At 33.8% G+C, this 15,000-nt stretch overlaps 1 protein-coding gene across 1 annotated transcript in view; it reads left to right on the top strand.

Moving 5' to 3' along the window:
• Positions 1 to 15,000, top strand: part of LOC115214425 (regulating synaptic membrane exocytosis protein 1-like) — a 140,295-nt gene that overhangs the window by 74,412 nt on the left and 50,883 nt on the right. The window contains exons 4-8 of the mRNA XM_036504804.1: positions 2,114 to 2,234; positions 7,638 to 7,696; positions 9,579 to 9,670; positions 10,059 to 10,243; positions 11,589 to 11,682. Of these exons, the coding sequence (XP_036360697.1) occupies positions 2,114 to 2,234; positions 7,638 to 7,696; positions 9,579 to 9,670; positions 10,059 to 10,243; positions 11,589 to 11,682 (551 nt within the window). The remainder of the gene's footprint in view (positions 1 to 2,113; positions 2,235 to 7,637; positions 7,697 to 9,578; positions 9,671 to 10,058; positions 10,244 to 11,588; positions 11,683 to 15,000) is intronic.

Raw genomic sequence — 15,000 nt, 5'->3', positions numbered from 1 at the left:
ATTTTCCAGATTATTTTCATTCTTTTACAGCTTTCTGTTTCGGGGCAACAGTACGTCAGATGTATTGCGTACTATTACTTTTTAAAATATTGTTTTGCTATTTGTCAGACCGCTATATTGCAAATATATAGAAGGACACAGCATAGAAAATAGATTTTAGACCGCTGTGCACACAAACAGGTAGACGAAATCTATGACTACTTAGATTTCATTAAACCTTTTTAACCTCAATCTGCATCTATCTCCTTATATTATACATACAACTAACCATTAATTTAATGCTATGGAACAAATTTTTGAAAATCTTTGAAGTGTTTTATTACTTGGAGATGATTACATCTTTAACCGGAATTACAGCAAATTATTTCCTTCATGAACTGTTGTTTGGGATATTCAGAATAGGAATATCTTTTAAGGGTATTGAATAAAAAAAAAAAACGTTCTGAATAATATACATGTTCCAGTATAAATTAATCATTAACAGATCACATGCTTCAGCTTTTCCTTCGATGTAAACACACAGAAAGTCCTTGAGAATATTGCTTTTACAATTCATTTATGAAAAAAGCAATAATGTAATTTGTTTGAGAGAAAGATAAAGAAAACCGTTCTGATTTGCAGGAAAGAATCTTTTAGACAATATTCTAGAAATAGTAATTGCTTAAAAGATTTCTATGCCACTGATTAGGTTTATTTACTTGGCGAAGGAATGGCAAAATCAGTATTGCTCGGATACATGTATATTGTGGCATTGTGTTACGTTTCTTTACGGTTCTGAGTTAATATGTCACCTTGTGTGCTTCGTTCGAAGGCAAATTTACTAGGGTATTTGTTCAGAGATAACACTGCACGTGCATATGAGATCTTACCTTCCTTTTAACGATGAAATTTATATTATGATACATAGATGGCTATTTTGATCTAATACATCTATAGCATAACATATAACTGATTTTTATTCAGCCGGGCAGCTATGTGCAATTCCAGTTAATATTTTTCAGTTTTCCCATAAATCTCATTTAAGCATATGGCAGACTGTGAATACACTAGCATTCTTGCATGCCTCTGCTGCGACTAATTTCGTCTCTCTCCGATATATATATATATATATATTGTGCTTTTAAACCTCGGTGTGTTCATAAGAGATGTTATCTCTAGTCAAAAAGCGATGTATTTGCATTTGGCATTTACATAGGAGATATTTTAAAAAATTCATATTCAACAAAATGTTGAACGAGAAGAAAGAATATCGCTATTTATTTTCATTTCTCCAGTAAATTCTGCATGTCAGTTGACTACTTTATCTACCGCATAATTATTATGTTTTCAATTTTTGTGTATCGTATAAATGTGATGACGCATGGCCTAATGGTTGCGGTGTTGCCCTTATGATCGCAAGATTGTGGGGCTTGATTCCAGGACCGAGTCGTTGTTTTCTTCAAAGAAAATATTTCTTTTCATATTTCTTCAGTCCATTTAGCTGTAAATGAATAACCTAGAGATGTGGAACGTTTTGATCTTGGTCACATATATACTCCCGGAACCGGGTATTCGGTGCAAAAAGTCTTGGTACTTGAGACAGTATTGTATCAGGGGTGATAATAATAGTGATCACTAGAACACGGCGATGGCGTAATTAAGAGTCCCAGACCCTATTCACTCAACCAGTGTGTGTGTGTGTGAGTGTGTGTGTGTGTGTGTGTGTGTGTGTGTGTGTGTGTGTGTGTGTATGTGTGTGTGTGTGTGTGTGTGTGTGTGTACACGATATGTATATTAGATTTATATTCCGCGTAATAATGCATAGACATACAGGCGTTACATTATGTCGGTTTGACAGGAAAAGTTGAATTTCTTCAGAAATATATTCTTATATCGATAAAGCCAAACATATTGTATTCATCCTCTGAATAAACAAAGTAATGTATAGGTTGATATTTTGCGATTTATGAAGGCGTTCGTTTTAGCATATTCACTAACAATGAATCTGAAGAAAGTTTTACAAGGTAATGTTAGATGAAAGCAAATGAAAATATAGAGTATTTAATGAATATGTGAAATACTGTAACAATGTAAATTATACATTTGGTGTAATTATAGTTTTAATTTATTTTAGGTGATCAAATAATAACATGGGATGGACAATCATTAGTAGACGTTACATTTGAGGAAGCACAGGAAATAATGGATCATTCCGGTAATATTGTTCAGATTGTCATTTGGCATCGGCCAGTCACGTGAGTATATCTCCTTTATCATTGAATCATTGAAAAATTTTCTATAGGCTGCTTGCCGCAGTCATTGGACTGCGGCCGTGCTGGGGCATCGCCTTGAAGGGTTTAATCAAGCAAATCGACCACAGTACTTTTTGAAGTGTGTTTCTCATTCTCTCGGTTACTTTTTCGAACCGCTAGCTTGCGGGGGCATAAACAAAACGACACCGGTTATCAATCAGTGTTGAGGGACGAACACAAAGGTACACATACACACTTAACACACATGCATATATACAACGGGCTTCTTCACAGTTTCCCACGAGCAAATTTGCTTAAAAAGCATTAATAGGCCATGGACTGTAGTAAAAGTCACTCAAGGTTTCGTACAGTAGGACTGAACTCAGAACCACAGGCGAAACATTCAAGCCTGCTGCGCCTATATTGACAAACATTTTTCATTCCATGCTTTCCTTTAACTCGGAAGTCCGTTAGTGTGTATAAGTACATATACCGTGAGAAGAAATGAATCTGACGAATTTATCCTTTCGTTAGAAAAAAACAAATGTTTTTGATGTAATATATATTGCCGCCATATTGAGTGCGTGAATAGTTTAATTGATAGGGAACACGACAACTAGACAGTACGTTAAGGTTGTTGTTATAAGCATGAATTAAATACAACTAATTCTAAATTGCTACCAAACAGTGGTTTGGATAATCCTTTTTGTGGCCATAATTCTAATGTCTATCGGTTAGAAATAATTCTGAAAATAATCACGAATTCCAAGGGATTTAGTAACAAACAATATAACTATATATAACAGTATAACAATATGGCTTTTCAAATTTAAATTGAATAAAGGTTTAAATTTTATTAATGAATTATATAAGCACAGCAACAGTCCCAGGATGGTTGATACAAAAAGAAAGTAATTGGTAGAGACATATATAAAGAACCCTATGTTTTTGAATCTCATGCCTCTACATTTAATTCCGGGCTAATCAGATATAACTCGTATCTCCTTCATAAGTTATCTGACAATCTTTCTCTCTCTCTCTCTCTCTCTCTCTCTCTCTCTCTCTCTCTCTCTCTCTCTCACACACACACACACACACACAACACACACACACACATACGGTTGTGGGTGTGTGGGAAGAAGCTTGCTTCCCAACCACATGGTCTCGGGTTCAGTCCCACTGCGTAGTACCTTGGGCAGGTGTTTTCTAATTTAGCCTCGGGCCAACCAAAGTCTTGCGAGTCGATTTGGTAGAGGGAAACTGAATGAATATAATTGTATATATATATATACATATATGGCGGTGCCCCAGCATGGCCACAGCTCATTAGCTGAAACTGGAAAAATCAAAAAAAATCATATATATATATATATATATATATATATATGCGTGTATCGCGACAGGCCGGCGTCCCGTCCAAGTGGGGAACCTATACGCCTATGAAAACCGGAAAACAGACCCTTAGGAGTCAGGCATGGTTCGAGAAGGAACAAACAACAATAATATATGTGTGTGTATGTGTATATATATGTATATATATATATTATATATATAATATATATATATATATATACGTGATATATATATAATATATAATATATATATATATATATACGTGTGTATATATATATATATATATATATATATACGTGTGTATATATATATATATATATATACGTGTATATATATATATATATATATATATATATACGTGTATATATATATATATATTATATATATATATATATATATATATATATATATATATGCGCATATATATACGTATATATATATGTGTGTGTGTGTGTAAATAAATATAAAATACATCAAGTAAAGGACATCACCACCGAGTGAAAAATATGTAAACACACGAGGGATAAGTACAGGACAAAATACAAAAAAATATACAATAAAAATAGGACATCGTCAACGAATGAAAAATACGAAAACATATAAAGAGAGACAAGTATGGGACAAAATACCAAAAGAAGCCTAACCCCCTTCTCAATTGTCAACTGTTAATTACTCCCAATTTCGAGCTTTCAACGACAAGGTAGGAAACTTTCATAAAACAACAGCATCCAGAAATTTTTAAAATATAAAATTTGTGGAGAGTTAGGGCTTCGAACGAACAAACAACGACAGAATGGACATATAGAGTAGACAATCGACGAAGATCACGGCCGTCAAGCCAAAGTTTTAACTTTTATTTATATATATATGTGTGTGTGTGCGTGTGTGTGTGTGTGTGTATGTGTGCGTGTGTGTGTGTGTATGTATATATGTATATATATATATATATATAGGCCATTCACCCACTAGAAATAACAGCCAAAAAGCTTCAACCGCAAAATAACATTAATTCTGTAAACCAGGAGAAAATTAAAAAAACATTTACCCTGAAATTCCTTATACGATGCACCGTTTCGTCTACTGTTTAATGGTAAACTAACCTGATTAAATTTCAGGGTAAATGTTTTTTTAATTTTCTCCTGGTTTACAGAATTAATGTTATTTTGCGGTTGAAGCTTTTTGGCTGTTATTTCTAGTGGGTGAATGGCCTATTATGGCCGTTCCTTGATTGTGATATTGAACTTAAAAATGGTTTATGACTATTTAATTTTTTCCCACTAGGCCGCTGGGGGCAAAAGAATTCTACAAAATTTTTTTGCCTCCCTATATTGATTAATTATGAATTTTCTGGTTAGTTCCGTAATGGAATCGGCGGCTTATATTTATTTGCTGCCGATAAATTTGGCGCGAGTGCGACGATTTGAAAATTTTAGGTCAGATATTGGCGAGGCATGGACGTGAATGCCTCGTGAAAAATATCTGTTCCGATTTGGCTATTCCTTACTGATGAATCTAAGGGCCTATGGTAGATTGGCTTGATTTAATTTAATCAGGTTAGTTTACCATTAAACAGTAGACGAAACGGTGCATCGTATAAGGAATTTCAGGGTAAATGTTTTTTTAATTTTCTCCTGGTTTACAGAATTAATGTTATTTTGCGGTTGAAGCTTTTTGGCTGTTATTTCTAGTGGTGAATGGCCTATTATGGCCGTTCCTTGATTGTGATATTGAACTTAAAAATGGTTTATGACTATTTAATTTTTCCCACTAGGCCGCTGGGGGCAAAAGAATTCTACAAAATTTTTTTGCCTCCCTATATTGATTAATTATGAATTTTCTGGTTAGTTCCGTAATGGAATCGGCGGCTTATATTTATTTGCTGCCGATAAATTTGGCGCGAGTGCGACGATTTGAAAATTTTAGGTCAGATATTGGCGAGGCATGGACGTGAATGCCTCGTGAAAAATATCTGTTCCGATTTGGCTATTCCTTACTGATGAATCTAAGGGCCTATGGTAGATTGGCTTGATTTAATTTAATCAGGTTAGTTTACCATTAACAGTAGACGAAACGGTGCATCGTATAAGGAATTTCAGGGTAAATGTTTTTTTTAATTTTCTCCTGGTTACAGAATTAATGTTATTTTGCGGTTGAAGCTTTTTGGCTGTTATTTCTAGTGGGTGAATGGCCTATTATGGCCGTTCCTTGATTGTGATATTGAACTTAAAAATGGTTTATGACTATTAATTTTTTCCCACTAGGCCGCTGGGGGCAAAAGAATTCTACAAAATTTTTTTGCCTCCCTATATTGATTAATTATATATATATATATATATATATATATATTCACTCACGAAGTCAGTTAACTGACGAATATGATGAGAAATTTGATTTGCCAAGAATTTAATCTGCAGGTTGAAAAATACGCAAACGTAGAGTTCTCACACGTATGCTTACTCAGACATACACTTACTTACATACCTTTACTCGCGCATGCACACACTCACACGTACACACACACACTTGTTGTTATTTTTCCTGTTTTTACTGGCTATCACTTCTGATAAACTGGAAGCCTTTGAAATGTGGACAGTTAGAAGAACGCTAAGAATATTCTGAACAAAATATAAAACCAATGAAAAAGTGCTATAACTAGCAAATACAAATAGATAATCATTAATCTCAACTATTAAAATATAAAAAAATAGGAATCTAAAGTTCTTCGGTCACATAGTAATAAAATAAGATAAATACAGACCATTACTAAAGTAATGATAAATGGTAAACGCCCGTGAGGAAGACCTAGAACGAACGTGTAAGAACGACAGAGAAAAGACAAGAATCATTATTATATTTATGTCGTTAAATATTTGAATAGAAATGAAATATATTAAAATAATAAGATTTATTACCACATTTTATATACTACATTGGAGTTCGTACTGTCCTTTCCTTTTATATTTAGTTTTTTTTTATTACTTTAGAGAGGGTAAAGGCAGGGGCCATGCCTCTTTTCATGGCTGCTGTGAATGGTGATAGAAAGAGTGGTAGACATAAATTTATTCACAGACTACAAACATTCACCGAATTCTTGCGACAAAAGTGGACACGACTGGAGGTACCCAAGAAACAGGTGATGGTGTTAAACAGAGTGTCAGATCCTCAACACAGTTTTCCTCAACAAAATTTCACCCAAACGCTTTTGGCCGATCCTAGAGGACGATAGAAAATACTCACCTGAAATACTGGAGAGTATTATTGAACCCAAAGTCATGTAGTTGTGAAGCGAACGTCTTAGTCACACGGCAGCCATGTCTGAAAGGAAAGGGATAATTACTCGAAACGTTGGTATGGTGGAAGACACTTGACCTCAGTGTCAGACCGAATTTAATGCAAACTTCTTAATGAAATAACCATCCCTACTTCCATTGTGACCCTTTCCAAACTACCTTTGTATATAAATACGAATCGGCCAACAGATTTTAATATCTGGAAGGGCTTTGGAAATTGATTCTTTTCCAGAGTGTATGAAGTGCAAATATCTAAATGCAAACATCTATCTATCTATCTATCTATCTATCTATCTATCTATCTATCTATCTATCTATCTATCTATCTATCTATCTATCTATCTCTCTCTCTGTCTGTCTGTCTGTCTGTCTAGCAGTCTGTACGTCAGTTAATCTGTCTAGCTGTCTGTATATATCTCTGTCTGTATATCTGCTTATCTGTCTATTTGTTTATGTGTTTATCTGTTTGTCATGGGTAACACAGACACTAAAAATGCAGTTAGAAAATTGTGGGCAAAAATTTTTGTACAATGATTAGAGTAATAACATTGCCTTAAGAAACATTTCTTTGTGTAAATCAAGTTCTGTTTTGAAATGACTACAAAACATCAAACGCACAAACTCGATATCGATGCAATCCGATACCAGCAGATGTCCACTGAATTGGTTTTGGTAACCAATCATCTCTCTGTCTAATGTAAATATTAAGTAGTCACCCATTAGTCCTTTGATGTTCTGAAACTCAAATTTCCTTTAATTCCAGTGAAGAGGAAACCGTTGCTCCGACTGCGGCATCAAGACGGGAAAAATTCCAAAGAGCAGGTAATATCTGATTTTAAATACATTCGATTAATGCGCACCTGATTTTTACAGTATATATGAATGATCTCAGGAGATTTTATTTGTATGAAATTATTATAGTTACATTCACGATATTAGACTGCTAATATCTTTTATATTTCATGTACTTAAATTTTTGTATTATCTAAAATATTTTAACATTATCCGTAGAGAGCTTTCTGAGAGTTATAGGTAATAAATATTTTTAAATGGAAGTTTGATTTTAGGTAAACAAAACAAACAATATTCATAAATACCACATTATTATATAAAATACCACATATACACGAACGTGTTAAATATACCTCTACATATCTATACTTTAATCATCGCTACTTAATGTGCCTTGAATTGATTACAACTTGAAAAAGCTTGCACACATCAAAACATTTATTATATGCTATATAAATATAAGAGCAGTAATTGAGTGCGAACGACTGATCCGGTGTCTATAGCTAACGAGGAGTAACGACGTAGAAACACGTCATATATTCCGATGACCTCATTCATCGCATAGGTGTGTGTTTTCATATATATTGTCTTTAAGGAGACTATTTTCGGAGTGAAAGTGTTTCCAACTTTGAGTGTGCGTGAACGTGTTAAAATAAATATAATTATAATATATATAATGATATAAAGTACAGAATAAGTATTGCTACAATATTTTTATTTATGCGTTCATAATATTGCGATGTGTCTGCATGAGACAGAAAAAATATCAAACAGCCTAATTAATAAAGACCTAGATTGCCTGTTCATGACTCATGAGCATCAAACCGCTCAGACAATAGTAAGGTTAGTCACATCGGTTTGACCATTGGCAACCATTATGGTTGCCTGCAATTCATGTGTTTATGTTTGAATGGGCTCTGGTACATTCGACACATAATCATTTATAGAGTCAAAATTGAAATAATGTGTTCAACAAGGGCTGGATTACTTTGGTCACGACTGAGTGCTGTTGTGACTTTTACAGTGTCTTTTTCGTATTGCTACCACTGATGTGAGCATCTACTTATTATTCTTAGGGCGCGTATTTTCGATTTAGTGGACTAATTGGGTCACTTGTTAAGATTAAATACCTTAGCTGCGGACAGAACGTTGTGTCAACAACAGAAGGATACAATTGATGACAGTCGTTTTCTCAAAACATCCTACCAACAAATCTGCATTAACTAATTTACTTCAAGCCGGAGTTAAGTAATGCAATTTCTCGTAAATATTCCTAGAAGAATTCTAGTGGAACAAGCGATAACACATTACACATCAACTTATAGTCAGTTTAATCAATGGAGTATGCTCCCTTTTCTTCTTCATAAGAATTCTCATTAGCCCTTACGACTTTTTCTCTTACTACACGGAAAATTTCACTTTCTACTAACTCACTACATTCTGTTAACAATATCACATCTAGCCTGTAGAATATACACATACCATAAGGCATTTGGAATTAAATTTGAGAAGTTCTGAAGGCAGCAATATTGTTTGAAAAGATAAGGCAGAAAATCGTTTCTAATCGTACATCTCTGAACTTTTTGGTTAAATATCACATTATTTTTTAAGACTATATTTGTATTTCGGAAAAATAGGAATGATAGCACATAGTGCTAGCATTATTTCGACTGCAATTCAGCTAAATCACACCCTAATGCCACAAAAATGGCTATTTTAAAATAAAATAAACATACCAAATAAACGTTTACAGAAGCAGATACACATTGAAAAAATTACTTTGGCTATTTTCATCCTCAAATAGTAGAGTGGATGTTTAAATATTTCGAAGGCTTTTCTTGGTAAAATCAATAAAGGTTGCTATAAATGATAAAACGTATTTAAAACCTAATCAAATATTTAAATATTCTAGACACAACGGATATGGAGTTGACGCAGTCGATAAACAAGGAATTCGAAAGCTTTGGAGTACGGCGGAAAAAGAGAATACTTCCGAAAACCCCAGTAAGTTTTACATCAAGAATAGAATTTAGACTTACTGCTAATTTAATGGTTACGGTGACGCTACACCAATCAAATTTGATATATTGTTTCCTTTATATACCAGTCTTGGCTGAATTATCTACTCTAAAATGGCTAAATATATTGTATCAACTGTTATTCTTAATTTTTATATTTAATTATCAGCTAATCTATAAGGAATTAACTAATCCATCAATCATAGATTTCTGTAGTTTCCAGTCTTATATCTCCAAGAGATGTAAAGACACTGTTCGTAAGACGATTCTGAAGAAACGAAATTTACCAAAAATAACTTTGTATTTTTATGTGTATTCCAAAGGGACGTTGAATGAAAAATTCATCCATTTATAACAATTTATTTCCTTTTCAGTTGGAGATAAAGAAGGATACTACACGCTTGATCACGGGACGTCTACAAATGAAACTTAACTACAAACCAGAACAAATGAAATTATTTGTGACTTTAATAAAAGTGACAAATTTAGTTCCTCCAGAGAAACCCGAGAGAAAAATACCAAACCCTGTTGCTATGCTACATTTGCTACCCAAAAGAAAGTAATTATTTTTCTCTGTTAAGACAAAACTATTGCTTTGTGTTTTCTCTTATTTAGTTAAACGTAAACAAATGTCTAAAGAAATCGATTATTTGTTGCAGAAAATATCTCAACAGTGACATAGGTGAGTAGTGCGCGTTGCAACGTTAGGTTAGTTAGTCAAAGTGAAGCGGTTTATATTCCAATTCTAATAATTTTATTTCATGTTTGTCCAGTGGTCGCCAACTTTTTCTATGACCCATACACCGTGGAAGATTTTGATTAATTTTAGAATCCTCTACAAAACAATAATATAATACTTAAAGAAGGAACAGCTAATTTTATAATGACTAATCTATTATTTTATCTTATTTTTTTTAAGTCTGAGAGAGTGAAGAGTTAAAACTATATATGTAATCTAATAAAGTTCTTTGTGTGACTAATAGAATAAATTTATTTTCAAGGGTTAATAATTCTATTCTGGAAAGCTGTTTTAATAAAATATACACTTTCCCGCTTACTGCAGGAGATGCTATTTTACATCTGCAGAGGTTTCAGGTACCTCGGGCTGGAAACCCTCCGTATTAGACAATAATCATCTTGAAAAAGAAAATGAATTCCACGCATTGTTATATATCGTCTATTGTAAAAGTATGCTTTTTCGCCTCAGGCTAAGAAATCACTACTAAATAGTCGGTCAAATTGAATCAAATTAAATTTCTCTGCTGCAACAAAATTCAGTTAGTTCTTTAATGCCAATGGTGCAAGATAACAACCTCAGCATCACCAAGTCTGTTTAGGATGTTTCCCTGCAAAGCTCTGTCTCCAGTAAACAGAAAAATAATCCGTGATAACTAAACGAGAAGAATACTGTATAGAAGTTCATTTCCTAGTGGTCAGAGAAAGCAATTTCTTGCTTTGATTCCTCATTGAAACTATTTCAAGTCGTACTAAGCTTCTGTGTGTGTGTGTGTGTGCTTGTTTCTGCATTTTTCCCAACCCCCGTTTGATAAACTGTGTTGGTACGTTTATGCTTCCGTAATTAAACGGAATAACTACCAGACTTACGTACTGGGGTCGATTCGCTTGACTAAATTTTTTGAAGGCGGTGTCCCAGCTTGGTCGCAGTCTAATGGCTGAAACAATTAAATGTAGAAAAAGTAAAATGTAGTGGTCTTCTATTATTTTCTAAACTATTCTATTGTTTAATAGAGTTATTTACCAAATTGTAGATGTGTTTATTTACAATGTAAATATGATTAAATTTAAAAGCGCCGCATAATATTTCTAGATTTATGAAAAAAATCTTATTTAAGCGTTAAATAAACATCATCATCAAAGTGTTAATCATTTTTCTTCTTTTATAGTGAATCACAAGTTTTCGAAACCACAACAATCTTGGAATGCTCGTCACCAGAATGGAACGAAACTTTTACGTTTGTTGAAATCCCTCCATCGCGGGTAAATATACTTTTCTACTCTAGGCACAAGGCCCGAAATCTTTTAGGAGGGCCAGTCGATTAGTAAAGAAAAGCTAAGGTCGTTTTTAATCGCTTCTAACCCTTATCGTCCCAACGAAGTAGAGTAATGTACGAATCTCGTTTATCGTTTTTATTGTACTTTTCATCTATTTTCATATTTTTGTTGTTATTATATCAGTAGTAGAAATTTATTAGGGATTGAACATATAATTAAAATGAGCAGCGAATGGAAAATATCTTGTTTTTCAGATATGTAATTTTCTAGAGGAAAATTAGTCGTTATTGAATAACTTTAGCTTTGCCCTTTATAAGCACAAAGTCATTGTTGGTAACATTTTCTTAAGATAGTTAGATTGAAAAATTCTCACGAGGGTAAATAAAGTTAAACCCAAAACTGTTCTCCATACTTTTATCTTCACATGAATTGTGTATAGATCTATCGATCGATCCATCCATCCATCCATCCATCCATCTTTCTACCTACCTACCTACCTACCTACCTATCTATCTATCTATCTATCTATCTATCTATCTATCCATCTACCTATCTACTTATCTGTCTGTCTGTCTGTCTATCTATTTATCTACCTATCTGTTTACTTATCTATCTATCTATCTATCTATCTATCTATCTATCTATCTATCTATCTATCTATCTATCTATCTATCTATCTATCTATCTATCAGTTATCTATGTGTCTACTTATCTATCTATCAATTATCTATCTCTCTACTTATCTATCTATCAATTATCTATCTACTTATCTATCTATCTAAATTTCTCTTTATCTCTCTGTCTTTCATAGATCAAACGATAGATCAATTGATAGATATTTGCTGTGTTAAACACTTTCGTTTCAAAATAACGTTAATCACTTAAATGAACCGTCTTTCTGAATTATGCATAATAACTAATCTAATTCGCTAAAACGTTGTTTCTTAGTATGTAATAAACTTTATTTTTCATTCTTTTTTACTCCCTCTCTCTCTCTCTCTATCTCTCGCTCTCACATTCTCTTTCAAATATAACTATCTCTATTCTCTCTCGCTAGAGGTTTGATCTATTTTCTGTCTCCAGTGGAGAGAAACTCAGTCGCCAACAGGCATTCTCTGCCTCATTGTAGGTACACATAGCTAACATTTATTAATATTTTGCCGAGTCTGTGTGTGTGTGTTAATGTATAGATATAAATTCATCTTCACATTCATATATATTTTTACTCATATAATACATATAATACATATTGCATATATGTGTATATACATAAATTTACATAAGTACATAAATATGCACATACACGTTTATACTCAGATCCATACATGCATACATACATACATATATATACATACACACAGATACATACGCACAGATACACACACACTTATATACGCATACATATGTGTGTGTGTCTGTATTTTGAGAAAACGGTTTCATCTACAATAAAGCATCAACAAAGAAGAGTAACATTTAAGTGATAAGAAATTATTTAGTTGACTGATATGATCGGGCATAATAGTCAGTTTAGTTTTTGATGTAACTCGTGCATTAATATAACATCAGACTAAGAACTGATAGGACGGACAGACATTTAGACTAGTAAAGAAAAAATGTAATCGTTCATATTCAGAACGTATAGACACTGACCTACTAAGAATTTCTAGCAATCAGGAGATTATATATATATGATCCAAAAATGATCGTGGTACAGACAGTTGGTTGGTCTCAATCATACACAAGGCTTGTATAGACAACACAAGGCAGATGGTAATCGATCAATAAAATTTACTAGTCTATATCTCCAATACATTTCGATCCGTATGGAATTAGATAAAATTACCGATAAGATAAACGCCACTTCATAATTCCACTTTATGATAATGGAGTTGTAAGCAACTCGTGGAGAAGTACCCGAAAAGAAAGAACACTGAATTCTACGTAGCAATTTAAAGTTACGTAATATTCCTTCGGTGAGTCTATCGAAACATGTGTAGTTGTTACTATCTCTTTCATTCCTATCACCTAACTACACACACATACATTTATTGTTAGCTTTTGCCTTTTGTTTCTTTAAGCCACTTCACTGAAGAGTTTAATCAAACAAATTGACCTTACTGCTCACTTTTAAAGTTGTTATTTTATATCATGTTACTTTTCCTGAACCATTACGTTAAGGATGTTAACAAACAATCAGTTTGTCAAGCACATATATCTATATACATATATCTATATACATGTCTGCATGTGTGTGTGTATGTGTGAGAGAGAGAGAGAGAGAGACAGAGAGAGAGAGAGACAGAGAGAGAGTGTGTGTGTGTGTGTGTGTGTGTGTGGTGTGTGTGTGTGTGTGTGTGTGTGTGTGTGTGTGTGTGTGTAAACATTCAGAGGCCTATCCACAGTTTTCGTCCACAAATTCATCGACAAGACATTGGTCTTGAGGTGTCACGCTGTGAAAGTAGATCCGAAAACTACGAGGCCGCAAAGAGAACCTCTTAACCACAAAGTCATGCTATCGCCGATATCTATCTATCTATCTATCTATCTATCTATCTATCTATCTATCTATCTATCTATCTATCTATCTATCTATCTATCTATCTATCTATCTATCTATCTATCTATCTATCTATCTATCTATCTATCTATCTATCTAACTCTCTACCTTTCTTTCTTTCTTTCTTTCTTTTTAGCTCTATCTTCATATGTATATACATAGGGTGCGGTGAATATATTGTCGTCTAAATTACGCAAAAATGAAAATAACACTAACATTTCATTTTAACAGACATATTTACCAAAATTACATAAAAAAATTTATTGAAATAATAATAAGTAAATTTATTCAATAAAATCACTATTGGTTTCAACCACGGTCTCCAGACGACTTCGGAATCTCCCGCAACTCTTCTGGACAGTCTCCTTGTTTAAGTTGGTGAATGCTGCCATAATCCTTGCCTTCAGTTCATCTTTGGTGTTTTGTTGGTCTCGCGCTCAACTGTGCCCCACACATAATAATGAAGGGGGTTGCAGTCTGGGGAGTTAGGTGGCTAGATGTTTGGAGTGGTGTCGTCGCAGAAATTGTCTGACAGCCATGACTGGGTTCTCCTGCTTATGTGGCATGGTGCAGAGTCCTGTTGCCAGACATAGGGTCTGCCAGCAGCCACCCTTTTGACCCAGGGCAGCATTACCTCCTCCAGGTATTTGATGTGGGCCTCCGTGTTGAGTGCTAGGCCATGCGGGAAGATAAATGGAGGTATAACTTTGCTATCACTAGTGATATCTACAAACTACAAGCTGTTG

This window comes from Octopus sinensis, linkage group LG7, assembly GCF_006345805.1.
Source record: "Octopus sinensis linkage group LG7, ASM634580v1, whole genome shotgun sequence".
In the NCBI taxonomy this organism is placed as follows: domain Eukaryota; kingdom Metazoa; phylum Mollusca; class Cephalopoda; order Octopoda; family Octopodidae; genus Octopus; species Octopus sinensis.
Note: the sequence above shows the minus strand (reverse complement) of the source record. Positions and strands in the feature narration are given on the sequence as shown.